The sequence below is a fragment of the Antrostomus carolinensis genome, unplaced genomic scaffold (assembly GCF_000700745.2).
Source record: "Antrostomus carolinensis isolate BGI_N321 unplaced genomic scaffold, ASM70074v2 scaffold31901, whole genome shotgun sequence".
Classification (NCBI taxonomy): domain Eukaryota; kingdom Metazoa; phylum Chordata; class Aves; order Caprimulgiformes; family Caprimulgidae; genus Antrostomus; species Antrostomus carolinensis.
Window position 1 is genome coordinate 2240 of NW_010294008.1, and position 1710 is coordinate 3949.

The 1710-nt window shown below is 56.7% G+C and overlaps 1 protein-coding gene across 1 annotated transcript in view; it reads right to left on the minus strand.

Moving 5' to 3' along the window:
- Positions 1-1430, minus strand: part of SPATA20 (spermatogenesis associated 20) — a gene marked incomplete at its 3' end in the record, with an annotated part of 3661 nt that extends 2231 nt beyond the window's left edge. The window contains 4 exon segments of the mRNA XM_010177509.2: positions 1-131; positions 375-529; positions 940-1004; positions 1294-1430. The exon segment at positions 1-131 is cut by the window's left edge and continues 2 nt beyond it. Of these exon segments, the coding sequence (XP_010175811.1) occupies positions 1-131; positions 375-529; positions 940-1004; positions 1294-1403 (461 nt within the window).
- Positions 1431-1710: the final 280 nt, after the last annotated feature.

Consider the following 1710-nt stretch of genomic DNA (forward strand, 5'->3'; position numbering starts at 1 on the left):
CGGAGCAGCACAGTCCGAAAGCCAACGCGATGAACTCCATCTTCAGGAGGGAAGTATGTTCCCCCTACAAAGGGCTTTAGGTCTGGAGTCAGCCAGACGCTCATCGGCCAACCACCTCCACCGCTGGTTGCCTAAAAGACAAACCATAGGCACACCAAAGTCATGCAAGAGGCACCCTCTGCTCTGTACCCCTCTGGCACATCCAAGTGCCTCACTTGAGGACAGATGTGTGCTTCTTTCCACCCTTGTGATCGTGCACAGTACCATTCAGACCAACCCACGTACTGGTTCTTCTTGCCTGAGGAACATGACCATGAACCTCACCTTGAAAGAGCCAGGCAAAGCCTCCCAAGCCCTGCCTGTGCCTCCCTTACCTGCACAAAGGTCATGTACACTTTGTCCACATCTGGCCGCTCCTCACGATCCACTTTGATGCACACAAAGTTCTTGTTCATAATCTCTCCGATCTCCTTGTTCTTGAAGGACTCCTCCTCCATCACATGGCACCAGTGGCAGGTAGAGTAGCCAACTGAAAACAAGTGCAGGTGAGTGAGGAAAGGCCCTTCAGAGAGAGCAGGACACATGTTATGGAATTGCTTAGAGGTGGGGAACCCTGCTATGGGGAGCAGCTGCTGCTGCCAGGAGAAGAGATGGAGGAGAAAGGCCTTGCAGGAGGCTTGCAAGACCTCCTGGGCTCTCCAGCTCTTGCTCCTAAGATCTGGTCAAGGACTCTGGTAGCCAGGAAGGCCCCTGGATGCAGCCCATCTTCTGCAAGAGTGATTTAAGCACGTGGCCCTTTCTTGCTGACAGAGAATTAGTGCCCAGTGTCCGTCCTCACCTACATGGCAGCTCACACACCAGCTCAGGATGCAGCCTGGCTTATCTGGTCATCCACTGAACAACACATGGGAACATGAAATATGTCTTGTTTCTGGTTACCTGACAGGAATATCAGCTTGTTTTCTTTCTCTGCTTTATCAAAAGCTTCCTGACCCCAAGGGTACCTGTGGAGGGAAGACAAGAAAGGAGCTTCAGGGGTCACTGTTGCTGGGATTCATGTGCCCCTCTAAAGCCACCTGAGAAGCCACGGCCTGGTAGAGAGTGGTCAGGGCAGCTGGGGGCAAAGCTAGCTCAGGAGCCTGGATCTCGAGCCTCTGGGAAGCTGGACAGGAGACCACCCCATGCCCCATGGAGGCCAGGCTGCTTCACCCGCCACTGCTTCCAGGGCAGTGAGTCCCTCAGCCCTGCAGACACAAGGAGAAGGGGAGGGAGAATGGCAGCGGTCACTCTTACCAGTCCACGGGGTTGTGAGCATGCTGCAGGAGGTAGGGAGACTTCTCGTTAATCAGGCGGTTGGTGTGACGAGGGACGCTGGGCGGGCTGGCTGTCCCCCCCGTGGCCATGGTCACGCTCCTCGTTAGAAACACACACCTGCGACACCAACACAGGCTCATAGGTGCCTTGTGAAGCACAGGCCCCGGAGAGAGGTGATGTCCCAGACCAGCACCACCTTCACCCCGGCTCCTTTGGGTCCCTGGTACAGCCCCAGGATGGGGTGCTGCTCCCCACTCCCCCAAACTCACTTCCCCCCCAGGGCTGGGCAGCTCCACTGGGGCCAGCTGGGTCCACCTCCATCCCCCCCAGGACCCTGCATCCTCCCCGCTTGCTGGAGGTTCAGTCGAGGCTGCTCTGTTCCAGCTCCACATCCCC